The 14,039-nt window shown below is 49.9% G+C and overlaps 1 protein-coding gene across 2 annotated transcripts in view; it reads left to right on the top strand.

Annotated features, from left to right (window-relative positions):
- Positions 1 to 12,913, top strand: part of adgrb3 (adhesion G protein-coupled receptor B3) — a 128,675-nt gene extending 115,762 nt beyond the window's left edge. For both annotated transcript variants that reach the window (XM_035529943.1, XM_035529944.1), the window contains 11 exons: positions 1,402 to 1,471; positions 1,971 to 2,037; positions 3,509 to 3,594; positions 4,768 to 4,866; positions 5,396 to 5,567; positions 6,139 to 6,234; positions 7,208 to 7,247; positions 9,254 to 9,918; positions 10,324 to 10,359; positions 11,331 to 11,435; positions 12,717 to 12,913. In XM_035529943.1, the coding sequence (XP_035385836.1) occupies positions 1,402 to 1,471; positions 1,971 to 2,037; positions 3,509 to 3,594; positions 4,768 to 4,866; positions 5,396 to 5,567; positions 6,139 to 6,234; positions 7,208 to 7,247; positions 9,254 to 9,918; positions 10,324 to 10,359; positions 11,331 to 11,435; positions 12,717 to 12,905 (1,625 nt within the window). In that variant the 3' untranslated portion in view covers positions 12,906 to 12,913. The remainder of the gene's footprint in view (positions 1 to 1,401; positions 1,472 to 1,970; positions 2,038 to 3,508; positions 3,595 to 4,767; positions 4,867 to 5,395; positions 5,568 to 6,138; positions 6,235 to 7,207; positions 7,248 to 9,253; positions 9,919 to 10,323; positions 10,360 to 11,330; positions 11,436 to 12,716) is intronic.
- The last annotated feature ends 1,126 nt before the right edge of the window (positions 12,914 to 14,039 follow it).

Genomic DNA, 14,039 nt, shown 5'->3' with positions numbered 1-14,039 from the left:
TCGCTCTCCTTTGGAAACTGGTCACAGGGTCCTCAATGCTGAGCTTCTTCAACTGGCAAAGTAGAAAAAAAAATTTTTTAATTCGTTACAAAATAGCTTATGCTCATTCTACTGGTTACCTAGCAACAAACAAGGCAGTACTTCCATCACTGCAGTGCTCTGGTTAGTGCATGAAGAGGAAATAGGGAGGAAAGAGCCAAAAACCAAACCATTTTAAAATTGAAAAGAAGTATTTAAGTTGTAGTGCATTTGTCCCATGCAGAGTTCACTAAAGAAGGTTGAGAGCTTGAGGTTGTTACCCTTAATCTTAATTTCACTCTTAAATGTATTTATTTTTTGTTGTTTTTTCAGAAGTGGTCCGGAGAAATATGAGGTAATGGTAATTCGGAGGCCATTAATGAGCTTGCATTAGTTCCCCTTCGCAATCCATTTACCGTAATGGCCGTGGGCTGGCGGACAGCGTCTGCTCGAGCCGCACCTGTTTTTGCTGCCGTTCCGGCGCGCGTTTTCCTTAACGACGGTTGTCGAGGAGCGGATGTGCGGAACTCGCAGCGAGCTGCTTTTGTACTGCTTCATTTCGATCAGCTGATCCTGGAACTGTGCAAAAGGAACCGGTTTTCCCTTTAACACAACGGCCCGCCGGCCAAAAGGACACAGAGCTCGAGCATACAGTACCGGGTCGCTGTCTACACACGGCGGCCGGCGTGCTGACGTCGGAACCTGCGAGGCCACAAGTGCGCGGCTTTCGCGACGGGGCCTCGTCTGTCCAGCGTTCCGAGAGCGCAGCGCGGACGTCTTCGGAATCATCTTGCCGGTGTTTCACTTTTCCCAGTAGCCGGAGCCATTCCCCCCCCTGCCTGCCTGGACGCCCGCCGTGACCTTTGCTGGGTTGACCTTTGGTGGATGATTAATTCTGGAGGGGAGGAGCCGGGCGGAGGGGGAGGGGAGGGGGGGGATTAGGGGCGGGGTCAATCTGCCGCTTCAGGAAAGCTAAGGGAGCAGGGAGAGAGGAAAAGGACAGCCGCTCCGCGCGCCCCGACCGGGGGGTTGGGGATAGCACGTTAATATTCAGAACACGGCGGTGACAGAGCAAAGCCTTTTCATGGCAGTGATGCGTCCTGGACCTGGAAGGCAGGAGCAAGTCAGAGTGAAAGAGAGAGGCGCTCCCACGTTGGCCCCGTGGCCAATTCTCCCGCCCCGCTCCGCCGTGCCGTTCCGTCGCGGAAAAGGTTTTAATTGCCTTCCGCTCTGGTGACTTAACGGTCCCGAGCCTCAGAGGGGTCGGGCAGGGTAGGCGTCAGAGGCCGTCGGGGGCCCCAAGACGAGGACCGCTCTGGAAGGCTTCTGGAGGGTTCCTCGCCTAATTGTTCCTGTCTCTTTTTCCCTGGCTCTCGTCCGCAGGTTTGCCAGCCTTGGTGGTCGCCATTTCAATGGGATTCACGAAAGCGAAGGGCTACGGAACGCCCCAGTAGTAAGAGCTTTTTCTTCTTTTCCATTTCTGCCGCCAAAGAATGCTGGCATGAAGGGAGAGAACATCCAGAAATAAGCTTCCCAGTACGAACGGTCCGACACTCTCCTCGCTTGCTCATGCACACACACGCACAGAACGATCTGAATCGTCTGAATGATCCCTTATTGCTGTTACCTTCTTACCTTCTCTCCCTGCCTTTCTCTCTTACACGCACGCACGCAGGAAACTGTGGTACCGTGGTCCCACCAGGACACCTGGTTATAAACACTGTCTCAAGTTCACACTTCTTGTTCCCTCGTAAAAGCCTGTCATGCACAACTGCACCATATGGCTCATGTGTGTGTGTGCGTGCGTGTGTGTGTGTGTGTGTGTGTGTGTGTGTGTGAGTCCCCACATGCTCCATCGGGGCCCAACCGTACCCAGTGCTGTGCCGTTAACTTAATACTCGATGTTAACTCTTCCTGCTCTGCTGACATCCCACTTCTTCCGCCATGCACAGCTGCTGGCTGTCCCTGGAGGGAGGACTACTGTACGCCTTCGTCGGACCCGCCGCCGCCGTGGTGCTCGTAAGTTCTGCCGCCCGCGGCCCCTGGCCTAGGAGCGCCGATCCTGGATCGGGTCTTAAACATCCCCCACAATTTATGTGGACAGGGAAGAGCTGACCGCAGAGCAACACTTGCCCCGCACTGGGCGATGTCCGTACAACTGCGGCCCGATTTGTTGGAGGCGCGCGGTACCGTCACCTCCTGTGCACAAGCTGGGTCCAACGCCTGTTAAACTCCCTCTGGCATGCCACTTTCCAGTCATGTCGTTACCACAAGAACAGTCTGCCACCCCAAATGATTACCGCTGCCCGGAAACTGAGCCCGTGCTGAATGGAGTTGCATGGCATGGCGTTGTTTGATTGCAACAAATAAGTCAGTTTGCAGTCTGCATGCTTATAAAATGCACTTGTAATACAGGTCTCATAATGTGGCACTTGTAATACAGGTCTAATAATGTGACAAACCAGTGTAGGTTCTAGTCAGTGACAAGCACATATATCAGCATTTTTCTCAACTTAAACAAGAGTTTTTCTCAAGATGGAAGATAATAAGAGACTGAATTTGGCTTGAATCAACATGATTCAGTCTGGTATGAGTTAAGTTCACACTTTGATGCTTAGGGCAAACCTCTGTTTATGGGGGCGTATTGTGAACGGTAATTGTGACATTTCTATAAGAAATGAATCGTTCTCCAGAAACATTAAAGCTTGATACTCAAAAAAAAAAACTCATTTCGAGTAGAAAATGCTTCAAGGGGATATGGAGCATTGCACTGCACAGGTTTGCAGAACATGCACGTCTCAAATCTGTGCACCCCAAGCACGCCCGACCCTGGCTTCGAATGGCAGCGGCTTGCCCTGAACCCGTAGGCCGTACCGAAAGTCCCACTGGTTCTCTCAAAGCCTGGACGTGCAATTAACCCGCTTCAAACCGAGACGGATTTCGGACGAACGGGCTTCAGAGTGGACAGACTGCATCCTGACAGCTGTCATGGAGACAGCAAAGTGGCAGTTCCCTCCTGCTCAAAATAGCCCACGCATGTCGGCACCCGGGCCCGACTGTCAGCTAATGGAGCTGTGCCGCGTCCAGCACCGCCGCGTCCCCGCGGGTTCGGTTCACAAAGGCGGAGTAGGCGGCTGCTCAGCCGCAGTACGTGCACGCGGAGGCCACAGCGAAAACGAGTCCTAAATGTGTACGAGTGTGTGAGAAGAAAAAGAACCCACCCAAAGCAGGTTGACTGCTGGAAAGCAGGCTGACTGGTGTTCGACTCGCTGGCACGCATGACCCACATTTCGGTGGGTCTTTGGTTCATTCTACTCGGTGCTTGGACCCCCGCTGTAAGCGGTACTGCTAATATCAGTGCGCTAAACTGATTTTCCATGCCGAATGCCGTTACCGGTGTTCCGTTTGTTTCTAGATGCTCCAGCATGCTGGATGGGTTAGCGGCGCCCCAGAAGACAGACGCTTATTACCTATCCTTGTGCGTCTGCAGGTTAACATGGTGATTGGAATTCTGGTGTTCAACAAGCTGGTTTCCAGAGACGGGATCCTAGACAAGAAATTGAAGCATAGAGCAGGGTGAGTGTGGAGTGGCAGCATTGTATTACGCACACACTCACACACACACACACACACACACACACAAAGCACCTTAACTCACTTACACTTTTATTTTAAAACTCCTCCTGTTGTGACTTCCCATATATTCGGGGTGCGGGGTGTAAATATTTATCGCCAATAACTTCATATCAAGCCATGGCTTAATATTGCTGTTGATCAGTCCCACACATCAGTTATTTGGGGTATCTTTTTCCCATTTTGTCCCATTCTTTACAAACGTACTCAGTTCACGAATGTTCACGGTCTGCCTTACCTGAACGGCCCACTTTGGATCCCACCGCAGGATGTCAGTGGGTGTGAGGCATGGGTCTGGTACGTTTTTTTTTTTTTTTTGAGCCACTCTGTTATTAACATCCTCCTGTGCTTCTGACCGCCACCAAGTCCTTTCGAGCTTTTGCGTCACAGGCTGACCCCCCGGCCCTGCGTCGGGGAGTCTCCTCCCACCAACGCGGTGTCTGCAAGCTGTTCCTTCCCTCAGGCGGCAAATGTAACACCTTGTACAGCATTCATCTCCCCCTTTCTGTCGCGGTGGAGCCGTGAAACATTCATGTGGCCTACAGCCAGCTTTCTGTTTCCTTTGTTTTTGATGTTTAGTGGGGCTTTTGTTTCCCCATCGTGGGGACCCTCCCACGAGCACCGAACTCGCTCCCTCTCAGTCCCGTACCACCCCCCTACCGTAAACTTGTGGCCGCAGATATTAACAAGCTCAAGGGATGCTTGCAGATCCTTGGCTGTCCTCCTAGAGGCCTTTGTCACCTACGGCACCCCTGTGTCACTCCGTTGGTAGTCCTTCCCGGGTCCAAGGTCTTAGGAGTTTTCTTTTCATCAGGCTGTATGCAGACAGAAGTCGTGAAGGGCAGGTAACTAACAGTGGCTTCTCGGAAGGCAGAGCAGGTGAGGTTCATGCCGGAGCACCTGGCTTCCCATCAAGAGGTGACTAATAGGTTCAGTTTTCTTTGTTCGTTAAGGATAGGCTCGCTTAAAGCATTGGCATGGCGAGGTGAAAGATCACATCCCATCAAATTTTAGGAGCCATTCATTCAGAAGTCCAGATCATTCCAAGGGGTTTGTTCTTCTACCTGTGTCTCGCACCCCCGCATGTTGTCACATCATTCTCGACTCATCCCGCAGGCAGATGAGCGAGCCGCATACAGGACTCACTCTCAAGTGTGCCAAATGCGGCGTCGTCTCCACAACCGCCCTGTCGGCGACCACGGCCAGCAACGCCATGTAAGTGCCCCTCCTGCTCCGAGGGAATGCTCTCACGTCGCACGCGCGCATGAGCGTGAGTGTGAGAGCGTGCGTGTGTGCGCGCGTGTGTGTGTGTGTGTCCATCCACTCACCCCAGGGGGTGGAAGGGATTAGTGGGGGTGTATAGAGAACAGTTGGCTTTTCAGAACACGGCAGCCACTCCGTTCAAGAGGCAGCGCTGCTCAGATTGTAGAAACGGGCAGGAATGTTTCATATCTTTTAAAAGCCATATGCTAGTAGGAAGGATCCCCTCATGATCAGACAGTTGATGCCAACCAGGCTGTACCCACGTGAACTGAGCTCAACCCAGCTAACCGGTCACGGTCTGACCGCCGTGGCGAACAGCAGGCTCGCTCAGTCCTGCTCAAACACACACAGTTCCCACGTCTCTTTCCCTCATCATGTCTCTCCCTTTTTTCCCTCTCCATCCCTCCTTTCTGTGGCCCTCCCCGCCACGCCCTCCTCCACCCATGCTCTCCGCCCCCAACCTCCACCTGTGCCCTCCCAGGGCCTCACTGTGGAGCTCCTGCGTGGTACTTCCCCTCCTGGCGCTCACCTGGATGTCAGCCGTGCTGGCCATGACGGACAAGCGTTCCATCCTGTTCCAGATCCTGTTCGCGGTCTTCGACTCGCTCCAAGGCTTCGTCATCGTCATGGTGCACTGCATCCTGCGCCGCGAGGTAGGACCAGGCCCCGCCCCCCTCCTCGGGTCTCCCCGGCTAACTGCCGAGCCTTTTGTCGCCTCATCCCTCCTAATCCTCCTCGGCACCCTGGTGGAGTCCTGCCCTCCTGCTTGTCTTTACCCACCAACCCGTGCCCCCATTTGCCCCTGAGCAGTTTGGTAATCTGGTAGAGACAAAAGCCCCCCCCCCCCCAAAAAAAATAATAATAATAATTGTCGCTGCCCCTCTGACAGCCCGGACCTCAAAGTGTTGGCTTTGCAGGATTGTCCCCTTTTCCGGTCTCCTCTAGGCTGAGGTGACCTCTGCAGCTGTTAAGTAGAAAAGAATCCCGAGGCTTAGATGCCTGGCAAAATGCCACTGCCCGATTATGTAAACTCTACGCTACCCTGATGCTCCTCATGAACGGAGCCCAACGACATACCGTGACGTCTGCCGTCACCGATGAGGCAGATGAGCCTTTAAAGGGGCACTCCGGAACTGACCACCAACTGTCTTGCATGTGTGTTCCTGGCTGTTACACGTTGGGATGACCTTCATATTAATAATCAAAGAAATATGAACCTCGCAGGTCCAAGATGCCTTCAGATGTCGACTGAGAAACTGTCAAGACCCCATCAGTGCTGATGCCACCGGCACATTCCCCAACGGACACGCGCAGATTATGGTACGCCACTTAAACCTGGAATGAGAAATATGGTCCCCCCCGCACTCTCCCCACCGAATAGAACGTAAGCAAATATGTCAAAGTGTGTTTTATTTACTGGTGCAGCATCGCAGTGATGGGGACGCTCCATCATACGTGACAGGGCCAGATACGAGACGCATTCTGGCTTGTACACTGTTAACCATAGTAGTAATTTAGAAAAGCCTAATAATACATACTACATTATTAATGATCCCGTATGTGTTCTTCCTCGTGCCTTGACCTGTGTTTAACATGGTCCTCCTAACGCAATTCATCACTTTTAATATCTAATGCTTTATGCTTTGCTGTTAGAATGAGGCGTTACTATAGCAGCCTTCATCATTATGCAAACAGCCCACTGGTTAAACTGTAATTACAAGCTATGGAGTAGCTCTTCACCTAGCAAATGACATCGATTCTTCACACATTCCCCCTCCCCACCCCCCCACCCCCCATCCGCAGACCACGTATCCGCCACGCTTTGATTAGCCGGATTTATCACATTTTCACATAGATGCTTTTTTATCCTTCACCTCCTGCTCTTGCTTTGTGGAAGCGGTTTTTCAGAACAGCTTCGGAGACGGTTTGTCGCTTCAACGGTTTAATGGGGTGTCAGGGGCTCATAAAAGGCACATTTCCACCACCACCCCCCCAGCCACGTTTATTTGATGAATAATTTCTGCCAAGATGACGGGCGCAGTATGCACAGAGCTTTCTGTCTCTTTTCGGGTTACTTACCGCGAATGCCACTGCTCCGTTGCCAACAGGTCGCTTGCACGAATTCACAAAAGTGAAGGCAATAAAAATGTTTACGACGTTTTCCACAGAATGCAGAAATAATGTAAACGTTTCCCATTCCTGGTTCATCATTTTGACAGAGAACTTGGCTGGGCCCCTCCCCAGGGCCCAGCGCTCGTTCTGGGTATTAGTTCTGCTCCCTCTTTTCCTGCAGACGGACTTTGAAAAAGACGTGGACATCGCCTGTCGATCAGGTAAGGAGCAGATGGTCGGCTGGTAATGAGATTCAGATCACCATGTCCATAGGGGGCCAAAACCAGGAACTGAAACTGTAAAAAATGAATAAATAAACCTCATTTTGCACTTCAGGGGAGAATGTAAAAAGTCCCAAAGCGTCGGGCTCACCTGCCCCGTATGTGATGAGTGATAATCATTTTAGTCCATAAGCGTATCCTCCTCGAAGGCGGCGATGGTTACCACAGGCCAAAAAGGTAGAGAAAAAAAACGTGTGTTACAGTGGGACCTCATCAGAGTACACCACTGATTGTGTTAGCTAAGAACAATCACTCAAGCTCAGTCTAAATGTATTTTTATCCCAAGGTCCAGTCAGGTGGATAAAAGTTGCATTTTCTTGATAGGGTTCCACGACAGGACAAACTCAGCTTTCGCCCTAAAATGCCTTGGAATTATTCATATACCTTTTATCATTTTTCTTCTCCCCTCCCCCAGTAATCGAACAGATCATTGAAACAAAGTCACCTGAAATGCATTCTGGGGGGGTGGGGGTCCCGAAGTAGACCGAGCTCCGCAGGTAGTACGCGGCACCGATCGAATCAGCCCAAAACAGCTCAGGACTCAGCAGTTTAGAAACGAGATTAGTTCTGGTGTTGAGGTCACTCCGGTGCCAAGTAACAATGTGCAGCTGGGAGTACATGCTGGAGTAATGTAGCACAACCTCCACTGTCATTTCATATCAGTTACAGCAGCAGTCAGGATAACGGTCAAGCGCAATGGCTGAGCATAACGAAAATGGGGTTTGATTTATTAAAACAGAGGATTCCAGCCGTAAAATAACCGTTTCCGACTCACTGCAGTAATATATTTCATTCACCCTATGACTTAGTAACACTAATACGTGGAGTACATGGACTGGAAAACAATAGATTTTAGATTTCTTTTAATCTAATCATTTATTTAATCTTCGTCTAGCTATCTTGACGCAAGAGAACTTTGTGTCAGTGCTCCTGATAAAAACTGTGATCTTAGCTTGTGTACAGGCTTTAATTTGAGCTTGTTTCACTGGCTTCTGTACACTCTCATCTCGTCTCACAGGTTATAAATGTATTCCTACTAGTTTGAAAGTGGTAAATCAAAACAGACCGACTAAAAATAAATGCAACAGCAAAAGTCCCTCACACGACTGAAAAAGGGGTCAAACGGACATGTAACGTTAGCCATGTTGCGAATAATGATTATTAGTGACTCCAATCAGGCATACATATAGTGGACATTCAAAAAAAAAAAAAGTTTAATGTGTAGGCGTCGCCACCGGCCGTGTTCCTTTCACGGTGGTGTCGACGAGAACTGTTCCAGAGTCAAGACCGCGGCCCCCCCGTTTGGCGGCGCTCCTCTTGCCTGTATCCGTTGTGATACAGAGGCTGGAGAGCTTCACCCGGTCCCTCCGCCCTGCCCTTCGCGTCTCCCTGCCAGCCGTATGGGAACCAAAGCCTCGAGTCCTCACGGGTGATGGGAATTCTAGATACGCGACGAGCCCCTCGTCCGCACGCATGCCCGGCAATCGCCGAGGTGAGCGCGGTGCTCCCGGCTAAAGCAGGACACTGCCCCGCCCCTGTGCAAGTCGTCAAGCCAGCGGTTGGACGGCCTTGTTTGGGAAAACATGAGCCCATTCTTTAGTTCTTCTTCAGTCTGCTTGTCCAGAGAGCAGATTGTAAAACAGATTGTAAAACAAGACTTTACTACACAGACAAGCTGCTAAGCAACACATCTAATCGTGAATGATTTCTTAAAGAGAAGGAGTTAACCTTTTGCTACCGCGCTCATGCTTACTCCTGCTTACTCCTGCTAGCGTTCTGGTTGTTAATTACATTAGCGTTTTTGGGAGATGTGGCCTGTCTAGTGACCAGCGGATACACCGATGACGTGGCTCAGTCGAGGGCAAGCCCCTGAGATTAGCTTTAGCATTAGCATTAGTGTTTGTTAGCCTGCTGACAGCAGTGTTGCGCAACTTGTTCCCTTGTAGCTCTCCACAAAGATATGGGGTCATGTCGTGCTGCCACCATCACTGGCACGCTCTCGCGCATCTCCCTCAACGACGACGAGGAAGACAAGGGCCCCGAGGGCCTCAACTACTCCACCCTGCCCGGCAACATCATCTCCAAGGTGATCATCCAGCAGCCATCTGGCCTGCACATGCCCATGGGCGTGGGCGACCTGGGCGAGGGTCGCCTCGGCGACAGCGCAGGCGACTTGCGGCGTCCCGTCTACCTGTGCACGGACGACGCCATCCGGCAGGGTGAGCAGGAGCTCAGCGGGCACCAGCCGCAGGGCGCCATGGACACGGACTACATTGTGATGCCGCGCGGCTCGGGCGTGGCGCCGGCCGTCGGCCAGGGGGGCATGGCCGGCCTGCTGAAGGAGGACAGCAAGATGAATATCGGCGTGGACACGCTGCCCCACGAGAGGCTGCTGCACTACAAGGTGGGCCCGGAGTTCGGCCTCGGGCCGTCGGCGATGGAGCACATGGGCGTGGGCATGGAGCCGCAGTTCGGCGGCACCGCCGAGCACATGCAGAACCTGCCGTTCGAACCACGCACCGCCGTCAAGAACTTCCTGGCTGAGATGGACGAGAGTGGGGGGCTGTCGCGGAGCGAGACCGGTTCCACTACCTCCATGAGCTCTCTAGAGGTGAGCTCTCAGCATCCATGACGGTGTCATGGATTGTGCAAGCGTAGCGTATGGTTTAAGCTGTCGCGCACAGAAAAAAAGGGAAAAAAAATCATACATGTGCAATTTGTACATCTTTCTGGAGATTTCGTTTTTACGAGCGCTGGTTTAGGGACGCCTACGACACGTTGTAGCTACACTGCAGTCAGAGATGGAAAATAAAACACCTAACCACACACCAAAAAAACACACACCCAGCTTTTATCATCTGTGCCTGACAAATAAGCCCCAAGAGAAATTACATGAGAGCGAATGCGTTTTCACAGCAAAACCAAAGTGAAATGACAAGATAAGATCTACGAGATTCTTAGCCATCTGTCATCTCTTTTTGCGATCTAAGTCACGGCTCTGTTTTTGCTCATACAGAGGAGAAAGTCACGGTACCAGGACCTCGACTTCGAGGTAGGTAAAAACCTCTTTCCAGGCGAAGTGCATGCGTAAGCCTTTTGTTACATCAACAAGAAGGGCCCATTCGTTGTTTTGTTTTGTTTTTTTTAACCCTTTTTAATTTACAACTACTTTGTGTAGCACTTAAGCCTATTGCAGCAGCATGTTCCTGACGCAGACGTGATTTATCAGCACGCTTCGCTGTCAGGGAAGGAGGGACGCTGTCAGCCGCCACACAGAGTAGCAACTTCCATTTCCATTTTTAGCCCTTTTACATTCACAGATCTCAAGCTGAAAATCCCAAAAAATAACATTTTTTAAATTATAGCAGTGCATTTTTTCCCCTTACGGTCACATTCCGTTTCGGCCCTGCACGTCAGCAAAGCTGGGGGAAGCAGAGTAAAGTCAAGTGCCGCCGCAAACCCCTTTTGGTTGATTTAGTCTCTTCTGCCATTTCTCATAACCTTGTCATAGCACTTAGCCAAAGAATCCACAAGGTTGCTTCTATTTTAAAGCCTTGGAAAAGGTACATTACAGCAAAAGAGTCTTTCATACTGTGACAAATGCTTTTTTTCCAAAGTGGGCAGGAGGCAAAGTTTTCTTGAAAAAAAAAAAAAAATTAATAAATAAAATAAAAACACTGTGGTTATCAGCTTGATTGAACTCCAACCCCCCCATCCCCCAACCCCCCTTCCCCAACCCCCAACACCCCTAACCCCCCCTTCCCCAACCCCCAACCCCCCCTCCCCCAACACCCCTAACCCCCCTTCCCCAACCCCCAACCCCCCCTCCCCCAACCTCCCCCAACCCCCCCTTGCCCAATCCCCTCTTCCCCAACCCCCCCTCCCCCAACCTCCCCCCAACCCCCCCTTCCCAAATCCCCTCTTCCCCAACCCCCCCTCCCCCAACCTCCCCCCAACCCCCCCTTGCCCAATCCCCTCTCCCCCAACCCCCAACCCCCCCTCCCCCACTCCTTGCCATTGCAGAAAGTCATGCACACCAGGAAAAGACACATGGAGCTGTTCCAGGAACTGAATCAGAAATTTCAAACCCTGGACCGATTTCGAGACATACCAAATATGGGCAGCATGGTGAGTAAGAGTGGTCAGCCCATTTTAGAGCATGGTGATATGGGGCGGTGGGGGGGACCATTTTAGTGGGGAGGCGGGAGGGGGCATGATGGATTTCGACACATTTAGACATCCGCTTTTGCATTGCCCCGGTCTTTGGCATCGGCTAGTGAATGATTCAAGGATTTAATAGATGCCCAGCCACTGTGCTCATGTGTTCCTAAAGTGTGCCCAGTACGGCAGCCAACCTCTGGGGCGGGAGAAACAGAAGTAACGGTGGGGAAAGGCAGGAGAAGAAAGGGAAAGGGGGGGGGGGAGAGAGAGAGAGAGAGAGAGAGAGAGAGAGAGAGAGAGATCACAGTCATGCTCATTCACTAGGCCATAAGTCTCTAACATGCTTTCGTTCTTTCTCCATTGGCTAATCACTGCTTGGCGGATGCACAATGAAAGTTCACTTGATTTGCTCTTATTCAGATGTTCCAGGGGTCCACTGTCGGTGTGTGCTGCACAGTCCTAATTAGAAGTAATGGCACACCCAGTGTGATTGTTCTAATTCTGGTATGACTGTAGGCGAGAGCTTCACCCACTTGTTAGACAAGTTATCTGGCATGTTATTTTAAGTTATTTTAAAGTTAAATGTGGTTAAGGTTTTATTTTGACGCATCCATAACACACACACACACACACACACACACACACATGCACAGACTGACTTGTGACTTTACATGTTGCGGCCTTGACACACGGAACTCAATCACATGTCAGTTAGCACCCAGTGCCCAGCACGACGAGATTTTCTGTTCAGCAACCACCAGGACAGGTATATTGGAAACAATAAGCATGCCTCCTGACTGACAGCCTTAAATGACCTCAGCACAGAATAGTTAGCACTAATTTTATCACTGTCCTGGAACAAGTGTTCCTGTGGCTCACTTGGTACAGGTAGAGCAAGGTGCCCTGCAATATCCAGGTCGAGGCTTCCGTGGCCAGGGAGCACACGTGCTGGCAAACTAACATGTATATGTAATCCGCTCCGGATAAAAACGTGCCAAATGCCAAAAATGTAAGTTAAGAGCCATCGAGAAATCCAAACTAGTAAGCAATCCACTGAAGCCGAGCTGGGAATCCAGTCATCTGCGTGACTGGTCAATCAGAGATTAAGCTGCGCGCACGATGACTGGCCAGGTTCAGGAAGCACCCTGTTCATACGATATCTGCAGAACACGTAAAGGGAGTAGGGAGCGGGAGACATGGCATGAGGTTGATGTGACAGAGCCGCGTGTTCACCCTTTTGTTCCGCAGGACAAGGCCATGCCCAACAAGAACCCCTGGGAGAGCTACAACCCAGCCTGCGAATACCAGAACTACGCCGCTATGAATGTACTGGAGTCGGATCCGAAGGACACGCTGGAGATGACCCCCGCCGAGTGGGAGAAGTGCGTGAACCTCCCGCTGGACGTGCAGGAGGGCGACTTCCAAACGGAGGTCTAAATCTGTTGGGGGGGGGGGGGGGTGTCCGTGGAAGGCGGATAGCGGAGAACGTATTTTGCACTGAACAAAACAAAACAAACAAAAAAACAAACAAAAATGCGGAAAACTTTTCATGCAGCCTTGGCGAGACATATCTGGATCCTAGGAGTATGGCAGGGACATTGTGTGCCAATAAGATTTAAAAGAAAAAATTTAAAAAATAACTAAAAAAGGACTCAAGGAGGAAAAAATGACTAAAAAGACAAAAACCGTCAGTGTTTTTCTTTGTTTTCTTTTTAATTTTTTTTTTGTTTGTTTTTTTTTTTGTTTGGTTTTTTTTTGTAGTATTCTCACTAGTGTACTTAGTGGGGGGCAAGCTAGGTGTACAATATGACCATCGTGTGTTTCAAAAGTACCCGCTGGAGAGATTTGGGTCTACAAAGGTGTATCTTTCAAGGCGAGATCTCGAAAGTAGAAAATAAACCGTGACGCTACGCTCCGTTGGCCCCAGGCTTCGTCGGACTCAGTTTTTTTAGTTCGGTGGTGACTGAGTCCAGGAGCACAATGTACATACTTATGCAGGTTTTTAAAAAGTTTATAACAAGTCAGTTTGGCCATTACTACACTTTTTACTTTATAATATGATAAAAAAAAATATATTGAGAGAGGCAAAGAAGATTTTTCTGTCATTTAAAAAAATGAATGTTTGTCAAGCTACATTGTTCATTGCTTTAAATGCAATAAAGGTAATACTCACTTTTATATGAATAATATATTTCACAACTTTAATACTGCAGGAACTGCTTGAAGGCACTCGGCAAGCTCTCTCATCTGCAGCCCTGTATAAAATATTTAAAAATCAAAAATGTTGTATGGTGTAAATAAAACTTTTGTCTACATATGTTTTACTTGTGCCAAGTTTATTTTACTGAGAAAAGATTTAAAAATGCCGATCTGATGAGAGCTCTAGCGAAAAATGTTAACATTTGAAAAAGGAATGTAAATAAAAGAGGAAATATGTTCGTACTGCTTCAGAGGATGTGTCGACTCTATCCTAAACTGCAAGGTTCGCAGTCTGTTGTAACGTTTCTGTTTTGTTTAAGACATATATATATATATATAGTTGTTTAATTGACACACACAACCAATATTCCC

This window comes from Electrophorus electricus, chromosome 9 (assembly GCF_013358815.1).
Source record: "Electrophorus electricus isolate fEleEle1 chromosome 9, fEleEle1.pri, whole genome shotgun sequence".
NCBI lineage: Eukaryota > Metazoa > Chordata > Actinopteri > Gymnotiformes > Gymnotidae > Electrophorus > Electrophorus electricus.
This window is presented reverse-complemented; position numbering and strand designations above follow the sequence as displayed.